This window comes from Doryrhamphus excisus, linkage group LG13 (assembly GCF_037039965.1).
Source record: "Doryrhamphus excisus strain RoL-2023G ecotype Guam linkage group LG13, RoL_Dexc_Guam_v1.1, whole genome shotgun sequence".
Classification (NCBI taxonomy): Eukaryota; Metazoa; Chordata; class Actinopteri; order Syngnathiformes; family Syngnathidae; genus Doryrhamphus; species Doryrhamphus excisus.
In genome coordinates this window covers 14,737,303-14,758,592 of record NC_136369.1, presented here as the reverse complement: position 1 = coordinate 14,758,592, position 21,290 = coordinate 14,737,303, and the positions used below count along the sequence as shown (strand labels likewise).

The 21,290-nt window shown below is 40.2% G+C and overlaps 1 protein-coding gene across 4 annotated transcripts in view; it reads right to left on the bottom strand.

Moving 5' to 3' along the window:
* mdga1 (MAM domain containing glycosylphosphatidylinositol anchor 1) overlaps positions 1-21,290 on the bottom strand; it is a 180,016-nt gene that overhangs the window by 110,807 nt on the left and 47,919 nt on the right. For all 4 annotated transcript variants that reach the window (XM_058089735.2, XM_058089734.2, XM_058089733.2 and 1 more), the window contains exon 3: positions 16,807-16,946. In XM_058089735.2, coding sequence (XP_057945718.2) covers positions 16,807-16,946 — 140 coding nt within the window. The remainder of the gene's footprint in view (positions 1-16,806; positions 16,947-21,290) is intronic.

The window sequence follows — 21,290 nt, the reverse complement described above, 5'->3', positions numbered from 1 at the left end:
TGAATAGAGGGTGGGCTACTGTGTTGCGTAAAACATTACTCATTGTTTGAATTTCTGGTTACATACTAACTTAACATGATGATAGAAAAATGCTATTAAGACAGAATGTCGTACTGCTAACCTGTACACTGATGATGGACACTTTCTTGCAAGGTAGCTAGTTATTCAAGGACATATCAGCAAAGTCAATGAGGTCTATAGGGGTCGAAACCCTTGATCACCAGCTAATCCGATTAGATACATGCATTTACATATCTGACAGGGTAATTAAAAGTCGATAATCTAGCAGCTTTGCAAATGATTGCAGAACAAATAACAGAGGAAGGATCAAGAATCAAATCTGTAGATTTGAACTTAACTCGTGTCGATGTTCCGTGCAATGCACCATTACAAGCAAAGAGTATAGAGTATAGGGCCCAAGTATTCAACCGCCTCCTTGATTGACATCTTACAAAGCACCAGTTCTTAGAAGCCCAGCGCTTTTCCCGCCGTGTTACAAAGTTGAGAATCCTTTCTAAGTCTCCCTCAGTAAACCAACAAAAGCTTTGCTGTGCCTGTTGTCTACTTTTTCTTGAACGGTTTTGTTGATGTAACGCCAGCGGAGTCAACGATACAGTGCTTTATCCATCCAGCTGGCTCACTCACCGTGAATAGGCTTAAGATGGTAATCCTGTTATCGGGGAATACTACTTGGCGCGGGCGCAGAGCCACACACAGACATACAAACACATACGCACACAAATGCACAAACAGGGAAGCACAGCGGCTGCATAATCTACTGGGAGCACAAGTGTGGAAAAGCAAAAGTAGGCTGTTGTGAAAATAAACGGGTTGCAGGTTAAGATAATGGATAATGAATGTTGATACTGCAAATGAAGGCTAATTGTCTTTGCTGACTTTTTTTTAACAAGACTGGATTTACACTCAAGGTCCAAAAGTTATAAGATTGACACAAATATACCTCTATTTTTATAAAGACAATTTGTATGTACTCTAGAATGTTACAAAGAGTCATATGATGAATGGCGATTAATTACAAAATCCTTCTTAGTCATGAAAATGAACGTTTTGCATTCATGGCTGTGCTTGCTAGTTACTCATCTTTTCTATCATGAAATCAATCTGTGAGTTTCTAAATGTAGTTTTTACACATTTTTGTGGATCATTTTTTGTGTGCATTATATATTGTAGCGGTGGCACGGCGGTCGAGTGGTTCGCGCGCAGACCTCACAGCTAGGAGAACAGGGTTCAATTCCACCCTCGGCCATCTCTGTGTGTAGTTTGCATGTTCTCCCCGTGCACGCGTGGGTTTTCTCCGGGTACTCCGGTTTCCTCCCACATTCCAAAAACATGCTAGGTTAATTAGCGACTTCAAATTGTCCATAGGTATGAATGTGACTGTGAATGGTTGTTTGTCTATACGTGCCCTGTGATTGGCTGGCGACCAGTCCAGGGTGTACCCCACCTCTCGCCCGAAGACAGCTGGGATAGGCTCCAGCACCCCCCGCAACCCTCGTGAGGATAAGCGGTAGAAAATGAATGAATGAATGAATAAATATATATTGTCACTGTACAATACCAGTGAATGTTGTGTTATTGTATTGAATATGACAATTTCTTGGCTTTGCTGTGTGTTCTGGTCATGATGTCACAGTCCCCCCCCCCCAGGGGGGCTCAAAATAACGCCTCAGTTTCCCTCATATTTACCTATGACACAAGTACAGTAAAGTCTCGTTATATCGATATCGGTTAAAACGAATTACTACTTATTACGATACTATTTTCATTTCCCGGCAAATTTCTAGTCTGTTATGATATAATTAGCTCCTTTAGTACGATACACGGTTATTATGATAATCCGGTTACTAGGATGCCCTTTTCATCTCCCGCCATCCAATTTGGTCTGCTTATATCGATACAAAAGCAGCTTAAATCAATCTTTGCTTAAGGATTTCAATACCAAAAAAGAACACGGCGAACGGCTGCTTCCAGTCAACTTTATTTTTCACACTTCCACCACCAGAGTGCAGCACACACAGCGGAAAACACCCGTCCCTCGCGCCTACCCCTCCGGGTGGCAACACCTTCCCTATCGATAGTTCCGGGGTGAATTATGTCCCGGTAACCGGTAATCACTACAGCGTAAATTTATTTTTATTTACTGTAGTACAAAATTTATTGTAGTACAAAAGCATGCTAGATACGCAATCCATGAACTCAAGGAGAAAATTACATGCCATATCAAAGATCCGCCCACTTTTAATGCAGTTTGGCGCAGGATCGGATATATGGATGGTCCGGTTATATCGGTATTTTTTCCGACTCCTGAGAATATCGATATAACGAGACTTTACTGTACTGTCATTTTGTTATTGTTTTTTCCCTAAATTTGTGTACCAAATTGTTTGAAAAATTTCAAGTCAATCCGACTAATAGGGTCAAACTTGGGTTGATAACAGCGCTAGAATTTGTTGTTTTTTGTAAAAAAAAAAATAAAAAAAATAGCGGCGCATAGTTGGACAAAAGTACACTCTAAGCATTAAGTTACACAAACAAACATGTCCATACAGTCGTGAAAAATGGGGAACAGAGGAATCTTCACATGATCTTCATGTAAATGTATCTTTTATGTAGAGTAATACAACTTTGCCATGTTGGTGCAAAGGTGGGACAGCCCGGCGTTCAATAAAACTGACTCGATGATATTGAACACGCCTTCCCTCTCTTTAACCTTGCCATGCAATACAAATGATTGCATTGGTCATTCTGCTCCTGTAATATGACTCCAAAGCTGTGGTAGCATTACAGGAAGAAGAGGACTCATCCTTTTTTTTTTTTTTAGGATGATGTACGTACACACACATACACAGAGTGATGCTAATTAGCACAGTGATGGTAAAATGTGTTGCAATTTGAGCTTTAAGGTCCTATAATGAAAGTGTCAGTGATGATACACAATTGAACATAGACTCTATTACATTTGGACATACCCTCAATAAGTCTCAGTGCAACAATCCACAATTTAATATAGAGTGTATGTTCAATTTTTTTTTCAACTTCCTAGTATATCGACATTCAGACCTCCTTTATTATTTTAAGCCTGAGAGAGGTGTCTGTGCAAAGTGTGTTACCACAGCAGCAGACACTCTCGACACTACCCAATATATATACCGACGCACTTGGCGCACATCATATTCAGTGTCTAGGCTTTTTATTTGGGTTCAAATTAATTTTATTTATGACCTTCGATGCCACTGAAATAAATTAGTATATTATCTCTTTTAAATATAAAAAAAAGTTAAATATACTGTTCAGTCTTCACTCACAGTAGTCTCTATGCAGCTTGGTTAGTGCCGTTAGCGCTTCTATCTCACGTTCCCCGTGACAACAGACGGTAAACATGGTTGATGCCATCTTTGAAGACCTTTATACCGTCTTTTCTGCTGTTCACTCTCGCTATGCAGCCTTTCCACCCCCATTTTTTCCGCGGGAATGTCCGATCATTTGACGTAGCGAAGAGATGCTAATAGCTGCTAACAGCTGCTCCCGAGTGTCAACAATGGCTCAAGCGGCAAGCTACAAACGTAATAAGATGAACATCCATAGCTACACACTTGCTTAAGGGGTCGGTATGGCAAAAAACAATAAGGAAGTAATAAATAAAGCACTATAAACACTAAAAAAAGACACAGAGCTGACATACCTAGCTTGTGCGTGGTCGGCGCCATTTTGAAACATGAGACCTCCGCATCAAATCCACATCAAATGAACAATATGCTTGTTTTTGATATCGTGCTTAACAGAAATATCGATATTTTAAGAAAATATCAATAGGAAAGATTACCTAGCCCAGCATTAGGACAAGCTGCTGTGTGGGCATCTATTTGAATTAGTGAACAAAATGCCTTGGTTTTCCCTTAGCCAATCAGTACGCAAGGTAGCACTGTAATCCTATTCAGAAGAATCATGCAAAAAAAGTAATTTTTCATTATTCTGACTACAGTCTGTCCCTACTAAATATGCTCATTTTTGACTGAATACCAACATATTACAAGCAAACAATCCAAAATGAGCAGCAGATGTTCCATCATTGCCCAGCTGCTTATTAGAAGCACAGAACCCTGGCGGACCTTTCCTAATTGACGTCACTGATGTATTTTTACCAGATCAGGAAAATCTGAGGTCAAACATGCAACAGTGAACATTAGGAGACATTTTTCCCAGCTTAACTTGGCTTGTGTCTCTCGCTTATTAGTCCTTTACACCGTACACGATTCATCACTTTGCTCTCTTTAAACTTCTTAATTAGAAGTTTAATCTTTAACGCGTGGAGCACTGCCTTTGCCAAATTTAAAAAAAAAAAAAACATGACGTCATGTGGACTCAAAGTTTATATTTTTAATTTAGGAACTAATGTGTCCAGACACACAACGTGCCCGGTCATTAGCGTAATGCAAATGTGCAATATTTACTACCTCAATCATATTAATTTATTTAACAAACTATTACGATACACTCATATGTGACTTTACTTACCTGTATACACCAGTCATTATTTGCCCTATGACCCATTTATCATTGCACTAAAATTAATATATCTGTAATATGTCTGCTCCTGCATATGCTCCTGTGCAATACTATGTGTATATTTTGGATATCTTGTATATATCTTGTACATGCTTAAAAATGCTGGGTTATTTTTTTGACCCAACCGCTGGGTTGAGCCTGTTGGGTCATTTAATTGGGTAATTTTTATTGAATTGGGTATTCTGAGAACCCAATTCGCTGGGTTATCTCTGTTGGGTGCTAACTTATTTGCCGCCGGGTGGTGATTTCTATTAGTTTGTGCTGGGTTATTTTGGACATTTTTAGAATTTTGGACATGCGCAACAAAGCACCGCCCACAAACTTACTTCGTTCGGACCGCACGTTTCATTTGAGGAGACGAATTTCAGCACAGAGCAAGGTTTGTTACATGCCCACTATTGTTTTACTGTAGAATTGACTTCATATTATTATATAAAGCTTCATAAAGTTGTTAAAATGTAAGTTCGTGAAGCACTGTTACTGGTTAAAATAACCCAACGCGAGGTTGGTCCAATATTTAACCAGTGTTGGGTTGGGAAACAACCCAGATTGGGTTGTTTTTAACCAAGCATTTTTAAGAGTGTATATATCTTGTTAAATTGTCTTTTTTACTCTACTTTTATATACTTTTTTTTTTTTTTACTTGACTACTGCACTGAAAGGAGAAGCTCTCCAATCTCATTGTACATCTTGTATAATGACAATAAAGTCCATTCCATTTTTGGCCATCCAACCATCACATTCCTGTTTTATCTCAATGATTCCACTTCCACTGTTAGATATCTTATGTATAGACTTTACACAATAAACACTAGCGCTAATCTAACTCCATCTCTCCTCCTCTCCAGCCAATCAGAGGTCAGCCAGTGACCTTGTTTGCATCCACGTCATCTTGTCACCGAGGTCTGTGCAGCCTCGCGCTGCCACCCGATCAGCCCGCTCTCATCCTCGCTATCGATCGCCTTCCACTCAGCCCTCAAGGACGGAAATCCAAACCCATATTCCAAACCACAGCCCCATCACAAACACACACACACACACACAGCTTCTTTCGTCTCTGCCTCTCCACTTTGCTCTTTTATGGTTTGCTCCACCTTTCATCTACACACACACACACACACTCGTCTCAAGGTTGCAGTGACCAGAAGACCCATGAATAAATAATAAAGTGGGCAGGAATCACTTTCACAAAAACCATTTACTGTCCTATTGTGTTCTTCAAGAGGCCATGTGTGTGTGTGTCTTAGTGTGTGTGTGTGTGTAACAAGAAAAGCTTTGTGAGTGAGACTAGAACGTTTTGTTAACTAAACGCCTCGCTGTCCTGGGAGTCAACTTTAGTCATGCAAAAAGCTTGTGACCTTTAGCGCTCAGTCTTCCTTCCTTGCTTGTGTTCTTCTTCCTAACCTCCTAGCCCCCCCCCCCCCCTTTGCTTCTATTGACCCTTTTTATGTTCTTCTGTAATTTTCTCCTCTCCACTTCCTCCATTCTGACCTTCCCGTGCCATTCCATCCTTCTTTCCACCCTTGCTTCCGTATTTTCTCATGTTTGATTTTTTTCTGTCTCCCGCCATTCTTACATTCTACATACATGTTCCTATTTTTTTACCTTCTTCCCTTCCCCCATTTCCCATCTACTACCCCTTTTTTATTTTTCCTTCCCATCCCAATCAATGTTTTCCATCTTTCCCCCTCCCAAAGTTCCTTCTGTCATTCTTCCTCCTTCACACCTCCTTTGATTCCATTCCGCTCTTTCTAAACGACTGCCCTCCCTCCTCCATTTGTCTCACCTTTTTGTTCTTCCTTCCCCTTCTTTCATTTCCATTACATTATTTGCTTTTTCCACCTTCCTTGCTGACTTCTTTCTTACCTATTTGTCTTCCTTTCCTTCACTTCTCATTTCAGTCATTTCTTGCCTGATGGTGCCTTCTTTACTTTTCTTGTACTTTTCTTTCTCATCAGTAATTAATTCATTCATTTTCTACCGCTTATTCTCACGAGGGTCACAGGGGGTGCTGGAGTCTATCCCAGCTGTCTTTGGGCGAGAGTCGGGGTACACCCTGGACTGGTGGCCAGCCAATCACAGGGTACATATAGACAAACAACCATTCACAGGAAATATTAAGGAAATATTAAATAAAAAGCAGTAGCTATGATGTGTAGAAGATAGAAACACAATGGAAAAGGGATGAATCTGATAAGAAGGATGAATGGGAGGAGAACATGAAAAAAAGGCAAAAACAAAGCCTTCCAAGTAGGAAAGTGATGTCCTGTGAAGAACTGCAAAAACATGTGAAACAAAAGATTCAGTCAAAAAGATGATTAAAATCCTCTGTGGCTCTCTCTCTCTTTTCAATCCAATCTAGCTCAGGCAAAGGTAAACAATCGCTCTTGATAAAGGATTGGACAAATCCTCAATCAGCCTCATTCTGGCCAAAGCAGGTCTTTACTGGGCCGCCCTCACCTGACTAAATTGGATCCTGCTTCCTAAAGCAAATGGAAACGTCTGAATTGTCTCAGAAAGACCGAGAAGACTAAAAAGGACACAAAAACACTCCTAACCGGGACATCTTCTGATGTTAAATAGAGACATTAAATGTGGTACATTGCTGTTCCAAAGCCACAGAGGATATAGATCAAATATTCTTGAATGAAGGAAACCACAGAGCTAATAAATTAACTAGGAAGCTCTTAAGATTCCGCATGGGGCCTTCATCAATAAATGCATTCAAGTGTTGTCGGCACAAATTTGTTGGGGTATTGTCTCTCTGATGGCTGAATACATAGAGAATTATGAGGGCGCACTTGATAAACTGGAATGCAGTCATAAATAATAAAGAAGCCGGAATAGACTGTGGGATGGCCAACACCCACAGGCACACACAAACTTCTGTTAAGAACAATAAAAAAAACAGAAAGACATGCTAAACTTTCTTTAGAGCAAGTTTTATATCTTCTTCACTGCTGGAATATTCAAGTAAATGATTGAAGATAAATGTTCATTCATTCATTCATTCATTTTCTACCGCTTTTCCTCACGAGGGTCGTGGGGGTGCTGGAGCCTATTCCAGCTGTCTTTGGGCAAGAGGCGGGGTACACCCTGTACTGGTCGCCAGCCAATCACAGGGCACATATAAACAAACAACCATTCACACTCACATTCATACCTATGGACAATTTGGAGTCACCAATTAACCTAGCATGTTTTTGGAATGTGGGAGGAAACCGGAGTACCCAGAGAAAACCCATGCACGCACGGGGAGAACATGCAAACTCCACACAGAGATGGCCGAGGGTGGAATTGAACCCTGGTCTCTTAGCTGTGAGGTCTGCGCGCTAACCACTCGACCACTGTGCCGCATGCTGAAGATAAATGTGTCTAATTTTATTAATGATACTTTCATTGATTGGAAAAGAACAACAGTTCCCATTATGCTAATATCACATTTTGATATCTTATGCGGTGATCATGTATTGATATAATAAACCTTTAGTTGGACCAAGTACAGAATTATTTGTATTAATTTGCTTCAAGATGAAAGACGCCGAGAATGACAACAAAAGGGAGAGAGGCTGACAAAGTGTGTGATGAAGAAAATGTGATGCTGTTCAAACGACAATTTCCATGGTTTTAATTCTCAAGACAAAGATGAGGAAGACCTCTGTTTAACTATCCACTTGACACACACTGTTCGGCACTCTTTAACTAAGCACTGTTCAATGCTGTTTGGAAGAAATAAGGTTTATTTAACATGTAGCACAGTGAGCCTTACCCAAAACCAGACTCACAGACTCAATTCATTTTGCTTCTAATCATAGCTGAAGTGTTTTTTCTTTGTTTCTCAAGCTGCTGCGACTCCCCTTAAGTCTTCTGGCACCGCTCTGTGGGAATCTGTCTCACACTTGGAAAACCGCTTTGCTATAACATAACGATAATAATTCATTCATTAATTTTCTACCGCTTATCCTCATAAAGGTCGTGGGGGTGCTGGACCCTATCCCAGCTGTCTTTGGGCGAGAGGCGGGGTACACCCTGGGCTGGTGGCCAGCCAATCACAGGGCACATATAGACAAACAACCATTCACACTCACATTCATACCTATGGACAATTTGGAGTCGCCAATTAACCTAGCATGTTTTTGGAATGTGGGAGGAAACCGGAGTACCCGGAAAAAAGCCACGTATGCACAGGGATAACATCCTAACTCCACACAGAGATGGCTGATGGTGGAATTGAACTCTGGTCTCCAAGCTGTGAGGCATGTATGCTAACCACTCATCCGCCGTGCAGTCTATAACGATAACATAATTCCAGAAAAAAATCACTAAATCAAGCTGAACTATGTAAGTTCTTTTTCCTGTACATGTGTATGATAGTTAAGAATATTAAAATGTTCTTTAAAAAACTGCTTCTACAGTTAATAAAGTTTTTATGATGGCCACAGCTTGAGCCCGGAATGGTTTCATTACATCCCCATTATTTCATATGGGAAACATTTACTCCAATCTGCAAGAAAGTTGCAGTTTCAAGGTTTTCCAAGCACATCTAATCATATTTCTACCTTCACAATTCAAATTCAAATATCCATAGCATTATAAGGAAAATAAATTCACTTTTTATTGGTTCATAATCATTTGCTTTTAACTTAGCTGATTTTCATACAATATTGTGGTTTCAGTCACTTGAACTGCTCAAACAGAAAAATACTTAGCATGGCAATGACACATGACCCAAGAAAGAGGAGGATGAGGAGGTATAGAAAGATGTAAAGGATGGCTGAATAAGAGCTCGGGTGACGAGCATCACATTATCAATACAGCTGATGGAGTGCAGTGGAAAGTCAGTATGCCCAAAGGGAGACAGTGGAGAATGCTGCAGTTTGCTAATCTTGCACAACACCCTGGCGCAGAGGTCAGCACAACTTCCAATCACATCCAGTCTACTTTGGGTGTTCCAAACTCAAAGTTATTTGGAATAGATTTCATCATTTTGTCTTGGCGCATGATGTACAAAACTACATACAAAAACTTGACGGAGAGACAAATATATGGCAAAAGTTACACACAAAACATCAGAATTAAAGTTGCTGTGATGCCACACAAGATAAATTTAAGTAGAAGAGGTAGTATTAGGAGAAAAATAGAATAGGACCCGTTCTCCAAAACCTGACAAGGGAGCAAAGCTGGAATAGGCCCTGGAATTTTTGGTTCAGCCTGGCTTTGTTTGTTTTTTTTTTTTTTTTTTTTTTTTTTAATTGGTCACAGAGCCTTGGACTGACTTGACATGTCACGGCAGCGATGTGCATCCTTTGCTCTGCCAGCTCACCCTCTCTGTTGTGTTGTTTTTAAAACAACCATCAATTGGCCCATTATTCATCAGCCCAACAGGAACATTTCCGGTACAAAAGTCCGCCCTTCCAGGGGAGTCAACATGTAATTGAAGTGCTCTCAAAACAAGCTTATTTATTGGGCAGTCTTCAATCACTGCTACATCCATCTTAAAAAACATGTAACAACAAAGCTTTACAATGTTAAGTTATTAAACAGTGTCAAATAAAACCTTGCATTCACCTAAATTAATGTAGGTCGCTGATAATTGGGACACCACATGATTTTTAGATATCAATACGTAAGTGGATGATGCATTGTCAGCAGACATTGCTAGTGGATGCTCAAAAATTGAAGCAAAACTGATACTATAAAAAAAGGTATGAAAAATAAGAGTAAATTAGTAGTTTGAGCTCTAATCAGGAATTGAACCGACCATCTCTAGGTGTGGATGTGGATGTGTAATAATCGACAATTGGGGTAGCAGTAGGGCATGCGTAATAAACATAGTGTGAGCTCCCATTATGCTTTTTCGGCACTGCTCGTTAAATACGTAGTTGTTAATATTATGTGTTTAATGTTGTGTATTTGTTTTTTTTTTGTCATTCTGTGTACATAAGTAAATCTTTAGGTTAGCTATTGCCCTAATGCGTTGATAGGTGGAGATGATAAGATTACAGTGACTTCTGTCTGATGTAATGTAAGTGCATACAGCATGATGAATGCATAAGCAGGAATTGAACCGGGCACCTTTGGGTTGGGAAGTACATATTCCATCAACCAATCCACGCCATCATTGTCGAATCCACAAAGTGATTCAATAATGGAAAATTTTAAGTGAATTTTCACCAACAGAGGGTTCCATTTAAGTTGCCAATTTATTTTTAATGGGGACATTTTCACAGAAAATATGAAATTACGCTAGGTCTCTTATGCTAGGAGTCCACTGGGAAGGCCACAGCGAGCCACTACGCACGAGCCAATCACATAATCTTTGGCGCGAACTGGCACCAACTGGAGCCGGCCCAGTGGACTCCTAGCATCATTGGCAACTTGGCTCGCGCCATTACATTCCAGTGGATTCCAATAGACGGATTGTTTGCGACATTTGGCTCCACTTGGTGGACACTTCGCGCCACTTGCATCAAGCAATCGACGCGGTGAAGATTTTAAACATTTTGAAATTTTCTTGCCAACAAACTCAATTTTTACCGCCGTTACGTGCCCCCACGAGCCAGTTAGGAGGCAGTTGGAGCCACTGCACGCCACTAGGCACCTTATTAGCGACACCAGGCGCCACAGCAAATTTCATTGCCGTGAACTGGCACCAACTGGCCACGGCCCAGTGGACTCTTAGCATTAGGCTACGTTCAAACTGCAGGGTATGATGCCCAATTCAGATTTTTTTGTTAAAATATTATTTTTCATACGTTCATTCACATTATCAAAAACTTGAAAAGACTTCATGTGAACACAAAGCGGGATTGTTGCAATTCCAAGGATTCTGTATAACAGGAGTGGATATTTTTAAAATAAATGATTAAGAAGAAATAGGGCAAGTTTGTGCAAAACATGTTTGCGACGCCTGCTCAAGGCAGCGTGTGGGTGGCAGGAGTGGTGCGAAATTGCCGTGAGCCGCTACACTGACACTTTTTAAATATCATTTTCTGATGACAAGAAGATTTGCCTACATCCATGAGTATCTTTTTCCAAGTTTCACACGGAAAAAGACGCCTCATTTGAAAAAAAGATCAGAATTGTACTTCTGACACACATGATAAAAAACAGTGAAGGTAGACTTAGTACTTCTGTACAAGATAAACCTGTTTGTGTGTATAATGCTTTGTTTACTGATCACATCAATGCACATTGTGTTAGCGTGTGCAGGAACACCTCAGGTCAAACAGTATCATCCACAGGTATGTTTATCTTCAGGCGAAACATGCATTAAACTTTTTTTTTCTCTCCTCTCTCCAGTTATCTTTTATCATTCAATTTCATTTTATTGTCCCGCCACTCTCTTATCTTATAATGTCTTCATCTTATTCTATCTACTATATATTCTAACACAGGAGGGTTTCATTTACCAGGTGTTTTATTCCTTACTATATGTTTCATTCTGTATTTTACACACTGTTGGAGATAGAAATAAACAAAACAGGACAACAAAAGCAATGTAATAAAGCTTTGTGTTCCCTTTGTGTATATACTGCACCTATATTATTTCCTTGTATTGTTTTTTCAGCTTTTATCAGCTTAGACTAGTATGCTGAAGATTTAATCAGACCTTTTCCATTGTTGCTGCCTCCCGTAGGTATACTGTATCTATTTGGAAAAGCAGAATTTTAGTTAAAGCTCTTTATCACACTATGATTGTAATTATTATTCATTCATTCATTTTCTACCGCTTTTCCTCACGAGGGTCGCGTGGGGTGCTGGAGCCTATCCCAGCTGTCTTCGGGCGAGAGGCAGGGTACACCCTGGACTGGTCGCCAGCCAATCACAGGGCACATATAGACAAACAACCATTCACACTCACATTCATACCTATGGACAATTTGGAGTCGCCAATTAACCTAGCATGTTTTTGGAATGTGGGAGGAACATTCAAACTAGAACATGCAAACTCCACGCAGAGATGGCCGAGGATGGAATCGAACTCGGGTCATGTAGCTATGTGGCCTACGTGCTAACCACTTGATCACCGTGCAGCCTTAATAATAAGATATTTCTTCAGTTTTGAAGACAGAATGGACTATTTGAGTATTGCCATTAAAAATCATGTAATTTAATTTAAAGTAATAGCTTCTGAGGATTTGAAATATTACCATGGAAACCCTTAATCATATACTGGTCTATATAAACAGTCTGGCGCCTGTCCTTCACACATCCTGAACAAATACTGTATACTTTCATTAATGCGATATACGTATAGAATATATTATTTCAGCATGTTTTTGGAATGTGGAAGGAAACCGGAGTACCCGGAGAAAATACACGCATGCACGGGGAGAACATGCAAACTCCACACAGAGATGGCAGAGGGTGGAATTGAACCCTGGTCTCCTAGCTGTGAGGTCTGCGCGCTAACCACTTATCCGCCGTGCAGCCCATTTTAATTATTACAATTATTATTATTATTGGATTCGTTTGTACACTGGTACAATTATATGATTATTATCGTTCAAATTCTTCGAGTAAAAAACAAAAATACACCAGGCAAAACGTCGTGTACACACACACACCACTTACGTATATATAAACACAAACAGAAGAGAACAAGGAGTTGACACACGGAGCTCTGTTTTATTCATGTTGATGTGATGCTAGTGGACATGCACCCGCGAGGAACACTGCTTTTCTCACCTAACACACACACCCACACACAACGCACACAACCCCTCTGCTAGCTCTCCACCCAGGAGTTCAACACAGGACACCAGATGTTTCCAGCAATATCTCCTATTTGCTCTATTTTGCTCATTTCCCCCCTCAGCAAAGCAGGTTGTTGTTTTTTTGTTATTTTATTTGTTTGTCACAAGGCAATTTTCACAGATTTTTCACCAAGCTGGTGTAGCATGCCACGCAAAAGGAACCAACGGGCAGTTGTGTTCAATGCTCAATAGAGAGACCACTCCCAGCTGGGATTCCCTCAAGGGACAGGGTGGTGGGGGTGGAGGGGGGAGCTGTGACAGAAGCGTCAATCATTCCAAACAACACTTTCTGCCTGGAAAAGAAAGTCATCTGTTGTCAGGGGCAGTGTGTCTAATGGTGCTAATTGCTCGTGATGCTGAGTCATTTATGTGAGCATGAGATCCGGCCTATGGCTCATCAGTGATGGAGAGGATGCTAGTAGGAGACAGTTCAAAGAGGTTGAGGCCTGCCAAAACCAAAAAACACTACACACACACATACACTGGTACCCAAGCCCAGAAATCCAATCAGACCAATACGGGGAGCCTTACAGATGCTCAAAATAGTTTCTATGGAACACAATGTTCTGTGTGGAAAAGACAGGAAGCAAAACGATGAGGATGCTTAGGTTCTCATTGGGAGTGACTAGGATAGATAGGATCAGGGACAAGTCCATCAAAGGAACGTTACATGTTGGAGATAAAGTCACAGAGGCCAGACTAAGATGGTTCAGACATGTCCAGAGGACAGGATGCTGCGTTTAGAGCTAGGTAGGAGGTGTAGAGGAAGACCAAAGAGGAGGTTCATGGCTATAGGAGAAGGACGACATGAGGGTATTTGGTGTGAGTGAGACAGATGGAGAAGACAGGTTTGGATGGACGAGATTGATTTGCTGTGGTGACTCCTGACCGGAAAAGGCGAAAGAGAAAGAAGAAGAAGAAGCGTTCTGTGTGCCTGAAGCTTTAATGCTAAGGTGCCGTGTTTGCCCACAATAGTGTTTGGCTCCAAAAAGTGTACTTTATACATGTTTTAGGAACACAATGTATCTCTGCACTTGTCCAACATGAAAGATGTCAAATATCACATACAACCCAACAAAAGACCAACCAGTACCAGCCATTTTAGAGGATTGTGACCGATCATTTGTGTTGTAGGGCTATATAAAATGGAATATACCCCCAAAAAAGTCATTATTAAGTAAAATTATTAAAATTATAAAATTATTATAAAAATAAAATTTGTTTTCATTAAATTTTATTAAATTTCATTAAATTTTATTAATTTATTAAATTTAAGTAAAAATTCAGTAAGTTTCATCAAAAAAATTAAGTACATGGGTACGTTTCAGCAAAATATTAGTCCTCAACAAAAAAGGGAGAAAAACAAGATACATTTCACTTTGACACAAACAACCCATATTTGTTTCACCAAAATATCTAAACATATTAGAAAAATAACAAAAGATTTTTGTTTTACATCAATATAACAATTGCACTCAACATGATCTCTTCTATTGTGGGCTTGCATCATCACCTCTTTTTGCCTCTCATGCAAAAACAAAAACATACATATACTTTGGGATGGGTGTTCAGGTTGAAAAGAACCTATAAATACGTAGTTTTAGTTATAATAATAAATGGTTATAATAAATAGAGTGGGACGGCAGCATAGCTACGTGAGCTACATTACAGTCACATTTTAACAGTTAGTTAATGCTAGTTTAACCTAGCATGAAGAAAACTCCGATGTCCGACAGTCAATAGACCTCTAGAATTTTTAGGATTTATATGGATGTATTAGGATGTATATGAGCATCTTTTCCCTCAAATGTAAGGGAAATAAATGAGGGAGACGACAGCTGTTTCCATGCAAATGGCCATGCACTTATTGCATCTTTTTTATTTAAATAACGATATGTGCATTTTATTAGTTATTATGGTAAATCCCAGGTTAATAAAGCCATGCTTAGCTACCGTGTGCATGTTTTAATGCGGAGTAACTTATATTGCTCTCCCTTATGAAACTTTGAAGGTAAGTGGCACTTCAATTTTTTGTTGCCCCCGTCCACCGTGCTATGTTTGTGTACACTCCATACCTGAGCATTCTCCACTACATTTTCCTATGCCAAGTACGATTGAAAGAGATGAGCAGTATGCTTGCCAAAGATGTGCGGTATAACCAATGTCATCATTTCTGATGCCAGTTATTAATGATAAATGCCACATTACATGAGAAAAATTAATCCTCATGAACTGCATTGTGGGCTGCACGGCGGTTGAGTGGTTAGCGCACAGACTTCACAGCTAGGAGACCAGGATTCAATTCCACCCTCAGTCATCTCTGTGTGGAGTTTGCATGTTCTCCCTGTGCATGCGTGGGTTTTCTCCGGGTACTCCGGTTTCCTCCCACATTCCAAAAACATGCTAGGTTAATTGGCGACTCCAAATTGTCCATAGGTATGAATGTGAGTGTGAATGGTTGTTTGTCTATATGTGCCCTGTGATTGGCTGGCGACCAGTCCAGGGTGAAAATGAATGAATGAATGAACTACATTGTTAGTAAAAAACCGACAGCACGAAGAGGCTATCTGACACGCACAGAAAAGAGAAAGACGTGTGTCCTTGTCTCACATAGGGATTGTGGACGATGGGCAACACTCCAGTTTTGTGACCCATGACGCCCTTACGTAAACATTTGTTCTTCTTCGCTTCTCTCTAGTGGCTTTGGAATGCGAAGAGTTACACATTTCAAGTGAAGCAGCAAAGTGAATAAAAAGAATCCCACAGTGTGTCATAACAATTGGCTTTTCTTTTAACTCCCTTTTGGTCGCACGGAAACAAAGAAGGCAAAGACTGGGAATGTCAGATGCCTTTAGTGGTCACTTGAAAAGCTGGAACTGGAACACTGAATATGAAGAAGTGAATTTTTAGCCATGGAAGGGCAAGTTTTGCCTGTAGTAGACCATTAAATATGTTTACATCTACGAGGTGATGCTTGACCCAAACTCAGTGAAACGTTGCCAAATTTAACAAGGCGCCAATGCATCAGCGTCAATATCCCCGGGCTTTGCTGTTGTTGTTTATGAAAAGCAGCACTAATATGAAAATTACACCACTATATTTACCATAATACCATGTTGAAGATGATAGTGAAGGACATCTACAAACACCAATGACAATGCAAAGCAAAAAAAAATGCATGCTCAACTTTAGAATCACCTTTGGAAATGACTGACTTCATAAAAAAAAGCGGTTATGGTTTTGGAATAGTTCAAGGTCACTACTATGTACGCTCTTATTACAGATTATAGTAAGGATAAATGCCCTTGACGTCACAGAAAGGATAGAATTCCGGGATGTAATGACAGTTGTGCTCAAGGTTATCAGTGTCTATTAACCTTAGTTTGAAAACTTTCCATTAAAAAAAGTGCATATTTGTGCTCCAAATAAAAAAACAAATACGCCAGATGTAATAGCTCACCTGTGGTCTCGGGTGTCCTTTCACGATGCACTGAAGCACAAGCGTGTCTCCCTCTTTGATGGTGTAGATCCTCTCGCTGATGTTATCGTCCTTGACGTTGCACGCAGCGCCCGAGTGCACAATCTGGGCGTTGGCTGGCGCTGTGGGCATACACACAAACGGAAGAAGAAGAAGTGGAGGAAAAAGACATTAGAATTGGTAAACTCTTAAAGCAGGCAAAGGTCAAAAATGCAAAATGTAAAACTTCTAAGTTTCTTGCTGAAATAATATATTCTATATATCTCATAAATTAAATTATTGGTTCCTCAGTGTTGTTTCTCCAGCCTTCTGATTGACTAAAATGAGTTTAGGAATCATGCTACTTTGGTGTGCAATTGACTGCAAAGTATACAGTATTTGTGCAGGACGTGTGAAGGACAGGCGACAGACTGTTTATATAAACCAGTATATGATTAAGGGTTTCCATGGTAATATTTGGTAATATTTTAAAGTTATTACTTTAAATTAAATTACATGATTTTTAATGGCAATATTGAAATGGTCCATTCTGTCTTAAAAACTGAAGAAATATCTTATTATTAGGGCTGCACGGTGGACAAGTGGTTAGCACATAGGCCACATAGCTACGTGACCCGAGTTCGATTCCATCCTCGGCCATCTCTGTGTGGAGTTTGCATGGGTTTTCTCCGGGTACTCCAGTTTCCTAACACATTCCAAAAACATGCTAGGTTAATTGGCGACTCCAAATTGTCCATAGGTATGAATGTGAGTGTGAATGGTTGTTTGTCTATATGTGCCCTGTGATTGGCTGGCGACCAATCCCAGGGTGTACCCCGCCTCTCGCCCGAAGACAGCTGGGATAGGCTCCACAATATTGTCCACAATGCATGAAAATGCAGTACTAACTATCTTGAAATAAAGCACATGATGCATATTTTCAAGTTTACTTCATCACTACGATGCAAGTCCCCTAAAGGCCTCCAGTGACCTATGAAGAGCCCTGGCTTGCATGCAATTAGCATCAACTACCCTCTGAGGGGAGACAGACGACAGGAAGGGGGGAGACAAAACAGCGGGTGAGGAGGGAAAAAGGCCAGATCAGAGTGTTAACCCCCCCACCACCACCACCCCCGGACAGGTGCAGAAGTCGGAACAGCACAATGATGTGATTAACATCGATACACGCAGAGAACAAATCCTCACGGTGTTCAAACAATTGTTATCATTGAACAGACAGCGAGCGGGTGGGTGGCCCGTTCACCTGAAAGCTTCAAGTCAGATCAACTGTGATGGAACGCCTCAACCCAGTTTGGGAATCGTGTGTCTGCTTTGCCAAAACAGCCAATACACTGACTTTCATTTCAAAGAAATGCTAATAAAAAACTGTGGATTCAGGGGTGCACTCGAGACCTAATGTTCCTTATATTTTATCATCATCTCTGTCAAATATGATTACATAAACGCTCAGTGAGTTGCAGCCTTCGCAAAGAAAATACTGCACAATTTCAACACCTTTTGGAGATATTTTTTTTTAATGTAGTTAAATAAGGTCAACAAAATGTTACAAGCACTTTAAAGTTAGATGCATAAGACAGAAGCCTGGAAAAGCATTAACTGTTACTGAATGTTCATTCATTCATTCATTTTCTATCACTTATCCTCACAGAGATGGCCAAGGGTAGAATTGAACCCTGGTCTCCTAGCTGTGAGGTCTGCACTCAACCACTGTGCCGCGCACTGAAGATAAATGTGTCTAATTTTATTAATGATACTTGCACATTAATTGATGGGAAAAGAACAACAGTTCCCATGATGCTAATATCACGTTTTGATGTCTTATATGTGGCAATCATGTATTGATATAATAAATATTTAGTTGGACCATTCATTCATTCATTCATTCATTTTCTACCGCTTTTTCCTCATGAGGGTTGCAGGGTGCTGGAGCCTATCCCAGCTATCTTCTGGCCAGAGGCGGGGTACACCCTGGACTGGTCGCCAGCCAATCACAGGGCACATATAGACAAACAACCATTCACACTCCTATTCACAACCTAGCAAACCTACGCATGTACGGGGAGAACATGCAAACTCCACACAGAGATGGCCGAGGATGGAATTAAACTCGGGTCTCCTAGCTGTGTGGCCTGCGCGCTAACCACTCATCCATAATTGATATAAATAGTATTGCGATATTCACGTTTAGGCGGCAAAATCATGTATACTTGAATTATGCTCAACTGGTGAATTAAGCATGTCAGCAACTTTACCTTTAAAAATATTCAACTCATACAGACAGAATTATTAATAATCAATAACCCCTTCATGATACCCATCCCAACAGAGTTTGCAATCATTTCCATTGCTTTATCTGCAGGGAACTGGATCAGAACCAAGAGGTTAGGTTCCCTGCTTGAAGGGCATGTTGGTAGCAGTCGGTGTGGGAGGGAGGGTCATGTCTTATGTGTAAAGACTGCAGCTTTACATATGCCGCGTGCGCATCAGCATACTCTCAGATCATTTACATGCAAGCTTTCAAAGGACGGCGCCATTAAAAGTCGGTTGCGGACATGTACGGTAATGCTGTATGATAAGTTCAAAAGACAGAGAGCTGATATAAATGGTGAATAATTGTCTCCTTAAAGCTTATTGGCATGTCTGCATTAGTTTGCCTCTCCGGAGAGAGCGAGGTCGGACAGAGCGGCGCCTCTTGTCTGATCCCACCTCCGGCAGCTTGGCAGCTTTAGCTGTCTGATCGGCGGGAGGAACGACGGCGGAGAGAAAGACATGCAGGAGAAAAAGAAATGCAAGAGTGTGGGAAGACAAGAGGCAGGCGATGGAGAAAAAGGGATGAACAAACAACTTCAGACGTGTACTCCCTCTAACATGTATGATGAGTTTTTTTTTAGTTGATTAGCATGTTTATCCAAAAAAATCATCATCTACAACAGGGGTCTCAAACTCAATTTACTTGGGGGCCACTGGAGCTCAGGTCTGGGTGAGACTGGGCCGCATCAGGTTTTCCAAAAAAAAAAAAACACATTTATTAAAAACAAAAAAAATTTTAAACTTTGCTTTGGTTCCAATTTTCTACAATAAAAGCTCTGATAAAACATTCCACTGTTCTCAAATATCTTACTTTTTATTTTTCTTCACAAAATAAGATGAAAAATAAATAAACAAAATCAAGAATAAAGAAAATCAATCAATCAGTAATAAATAAATAAATATTATAATAATAATAAAACGGCAAATGATAAAAACTTAAGAAACCACATATAGTTGGTGGGTAGACAAATTATTTTTTTCAGATTAAAATGAACAAAGCATTATTAGAGCCCTGTAGACATGACAAAACACGACTATAGTCACATTTATACTCTTTTTATTTACAACTTATTGCGCAACTGCAGGATCTTGAGACACATGCTAACTCGCAAACTAGAGAGCTAGCGACCTAAACGGTAGCCTTCAAGTTATTTCCTTTAAACTTAAATAGCCAAAAACCTACCACTTCCACACGGATAGGGAGGATAACTATTAACAGTTATTTAACCTTTAACATGAACATTAATCAAACGTAATAATTTTTTCTGGGTACATGATACCATACAGCATCCATATCAAACTTGCGCGGGCCGCACTAACATTAAACTTTCATATCAAGGCGGGGGCCTCGCGGGCCGCGTGTTTGAGACCCCTGTTCTACAATGAAGTGTGAAGACATGCAAATCATAATGGGCGACACTACTACTGCAACCACTAGGGGCACTGTTGATTCAGTGTCAACTAGCTGACTGTCTAAAAAGAGTGAAATTAACATTGAAAGTTTTCCTCAAGTTGTCCTAACTTCGCTGAAGTCTCCCAGCGCCCCCTAGCGTCGACCTGCCTCAAACTTGGAAAACCACTGCTTTACAAATAACAATGTATTGTGGCTCAAGCAATCTTAAAAATCAATGACTGACATGTAAGAACAGCCAATGACATCGCAGTCCAACGACAATGGAAAACAATTGAAAAATTAATTGTTTTTCTTTACTAAACATCCTTCTTAGTAGATTTTATGACATCTATGAATTGCAGCATAATAGCTTCTCATAGAAGACCTTGTTGATATGCACTCACATAGCACAATCATAGTTGCACAACATTTGACTGATGGAAAAATACCTTCTCCAAAGAAAAATACTTTCTTTTGAGAACGTCGTTCTGGGCTCTTGATCCATCTTGCTGTATTATTTACTTCCATTTGAAAAAAATCTTTTAAATTGTGTGACTATTGATTACTTCTCCAATAGCAACACGGTCCAAAGAACCAGGAAGAAAGGCTAAGGAGAAGAAAGCTGAAACCAGTCCAATGAGGTTAGAGGTTCAATATAAGTAAAGACAAAAATGGCTCTGCATATTCTTTGATGTGCTGAAACTTTTTTCTTCGTTGTGTATCTTTATAATATGCCGCAGGCCAATCAAAAACAAGGACCCCG